Source organism: Eimeria tenella, genomic scaffold (genome assembly GCF_000499545.2).
Source record: "Eimeria tenella Houghton genomic scaffold, Eth_scaff3620, whole genome shotgun sequence".
NCBI classification, from domain to species: Eukaryota; Apicomplexa; class Conoidasida; order Eucoccidiorida; family Eimeriidae; genus Eimeria; species Eimeria tenella.
Genome location: NW_013544557.1, coordinates 1 through 3,167, shown reverse-complemented (window position 1 = coordinate 3,167; position 3,167 = coordinate 1). Strand labels below are relative to the sequence as shown.

At 65.4% G+C, this 3,167-nt stretch overlaps 1 protein-coding gene across 1 annotated transcript; it reads right to left on the bottom strand.

Annotated features, from left to right (window-relative positions):
* Positions 1 to 243: 243 nt before the first annotated feature.
* On the bottom strand, positions 244 to 3,143 carry ETH_00035570 (uncharacterized protein; the record flags this gene model as incomplete). The annotated part of the gene is made up of 3 exons (XM_013379601.1): positions 244 to 2,230; positions 2,450 to 2,968; positions 3,076 to 3,143. Coding segments are annotated over 3 exons (2,574 nt in total), but the record flags the coding sequence as incomplete, so codon positions are not given.
* Between the last annotated feature and the right edge of the window lie 24 nt (positions 3,144 to 3,167).

The following is a 3,167-nucleotide window of genomic DNA, read 5'->3' as shown; positions in this document are numbered from 1 at the left end:
CGCCATTAGTTGGGGGGCCTCATGGAGCCCCCAGCGCTAGTGCGCTGTCACGGGCTTCTGCAGGGCAGCCTCGAAGCAGCTAACTACTTAATTTTAAAATGAAAAGGAGCCCCCAATCAGTTTTAAAAAAGAATTCTGGGAGCCCCTGGGGGCCCCAGGCAGCCCCCCAAAGACAGACTGGCAGCACAAATATAACAAGAGTCTAAAGACCTAAAACCCGGGGGGCCCCCCGCGTCGGATTAGTTAGCTTTGGGGGCCCCCAGAAGCCTCATATGGGGCCCCCGGGGCCCCCTTTGGGGCCCCAGGGGCCTCATGTGGGGCCCCGGGGGCCCCACATGAGTCGGCCAACTCTATGAAGGCACCCGCTGTGCAGACACCGCAGGGGGCTTCTGCTGCCACCTCAGCAGCAGCAGCAGCACCACCACCACCACCACCACCTCTAGGGCAAGCTTCTAAGCCCTCCGCCTGCAGTGCGTAGGGCCGGAGGTAGAAGGGGGCCCCCCCAGGGCCCGAGGGGGGCCCCCCAAGGGGAACTAGTGCGTGGCCCAAAGGGTACCAGCCCCGCGGCAAAGAGCGCACGGGGGGGCCCCCAGCTGACTGCTGGGGGGGGCCCCCCATCCACTGCATGCAGCGGGGAAGCTGCTGCAGCAAAACAGGAAAACTGAGGGCCCCCGGAAGCGGCGGAAGGGCCCCTTGGGGCCCCTCGGGTCGAACATCCAGCAGCCACACAGTCAGGCGGACTGCCAAAACTGGGGCCAGTGCAGCAGCAGTAGCTGCAGCAGCAGCAGCAGCACCTGCTGCTGCTGCTGCTGCTGCTGGGTCCCGGAAGCATGGGGTGGCCCCCTGCGCCTCAGACCCCAGGGCCTCCCTGAGACTGGCAGCAGCAGCACAGAGAAGGGCCGCGCCGGGCATGCTCGCTGCTGGGGCCCCGGGGGCCCCCTCAATTGCTGCTGCAGCAGCAGCAACAGCGCTGCAGATCTGAGCCAAGGGGGGCCCCCGCAGCAATGTAGACCAGCCCCAAGAAGGACTTCTGCTGCGAAACACTACAGGACTTGAGTCTTGTTCTGCATAAAGCAGAGACTCAAGGGGCCCCCCCGGGGGGCCCCCTGGGGCCCCTAGGTGCCCCTGCTTCTTCCCCTGGGAAGCCCCCTGAAAGGCTTCCTGGGGAGACCCCAGGCGGCCCCCCTGAACAAATGCCTGGGAACCCCCCTGAACAAATGCCTGGGGGCCCCCCCAGGGGGCCCCCTGGAAGGGCTCGTGCGGGGCCCCCGGGGGGGCCCCCAGGGGGGCCCCCTGGGGGGCCCCCTGGGTGCAGCAGGGCAAAGCTGCGAGGCAGGCAGCCACAGAAGGTGCAAAAGAAATTGCTGCTGTTACAAAAGTTGAAGGCAAAAGGCCCCCCCAGCGGCGGAGGCCTCGGGCCCCCTCCACAATTAGTTTTATTTTGAAGTGGTCTGAGCTGGGGGGCCCCCCTGCAGCAAGGAGGTGGCCTGGGCCCTCAGCAGCAGGGGCCCAACGGACCCTATCCGCTGCTGCTGCTGCTGCTGCTGCTGCTGCGGGATAGACAGTATTACACCCTGCATCTGGGGGGCCCCCAATTACGTCTAGAAGCTCTTTTAGTGCAGGAGACAATTGGCTGCTCGTCCCCTGCGGCGTCGCTGCTGCTGCTGCTGTTGCTGCTGCGGGTGCTGCTGCTGCGCGGCAGGGGGCCCCCTCGGGGGGCCCCAAAAGAAGACATGCATGCATGCATCGCGCAGCAGCCCACAGATCGAAAAGCTCTGCTGTGCCTGCTGCTGTCTTCCACAGGTGCCTGAAGGCCAGGCAGCCGTGCAGCAGCAGCCACTCCTCCGCCGTCAAACTGCTGTTGCTGCTGCTGCTGCTGCTGCTGCTGCTGAATACAGCTGTTGGAGGTTCCTCAGAGCTTGGGGCTGAGGCAGCTCCCGAGTCCATCACTCGAAGCAGCAGGGACTGAAATTCGCTCCACTGCAGCAGCCCAAACCCGAACTGCTCACGATTTTGCTGCTGCTGCTGCTGCTGCTGCGGGCCTCCTCCCTGCTGCTGCTGCTGCTGCTGCCACATTCCCAAAAGAAGGGCAGGAAGGAAGGGCCGCAGCTTCTCCGCCAATCTGTAAAGGGCCCCAAGAGTCAAAAGGGGCCTCGCCAGCACAAGGGCCCCGGGGGGCCCCCTGACAGCTTTCTTAACAACAGTCAGGGCCCCGGGGGGCCCCTTGTCCCTGAACAGAGAACATGCGAGGGAGACGCAGCAGCACATTTGCCAGCAGCAGCAGCAGCAGCAGCAGCAGCGCGAGCTGAAGCGGTCGCTGCAGCTGCACTATAGTTTCTAGCAGCTCCTGATGCAGCTGCAGCGCAGTTCGTAGCAGCAGGCGCTGCAGCTGCAGCCGAGCCTGCAGCGGCAGCAGCAGCAGCAGCAGCAGAAGCCCAGTCTCTCTCACCTTAGAGCCGCACAAAGGGCCTCCCAGGTCACCCATTCTCCTTCTTGGGCCCCCGGGGGGCCCCCAGCCGTGTTGGGGGGCCCCCCAGCCGTGTTGGGGGGCCCCCCAGTCTCGTTGGGGGGCCCCCAGCGGCACAAGAAAACTCCTTGGGGCAGCTCAGCCACAGCAGCAGCCCAGGAGGGGGGCCCCCCCGGGGGCCCCCTTTCAGGGATTAGCTCTACAGCAAGCAGCAGCCTCCCGAGGACTTGGCCCCCCGGGGGCCCCCAGGGGGCCCGCTGGGGGGCCCCCTGGGGGCCCTCAGCCGAAGAGGCCTCGCAGGGGGCCCCCCCAGGGGCCCTCGACGCTGGCAGCAGGTCCTCGGGGGGCCCCTCGTGAAGCAGCAAACTAAGGGCAGCTTCTGCCAGGGGGCCCCCGGGGGCCCCCGGCACACCCAAAGCAGCACTGCCAATAATTGTTTCTTCAAGAAGTCCCTGATCTTTGTGGGCCCTTAGCAGGCAAAACGTGAGGTGCTCAGAGGCCCTGCAGCAGCAGCAGCAGCAGCAGCAGCAGTAGCAGTAGCAGCAAAGACCAGCAGTGTCTTCAGCAGTAGCAGCTGTCGATGCAAGCAGCAGGTCATTGGAACTCACCCTTGTCGCTCTCCGGTGACTCCGGGCTCCTGCCGCTGCACCAGCAGTTGCTGCTGCTGCTGCTGCTGCTGCAGGGGAAAAGAGATGGATGC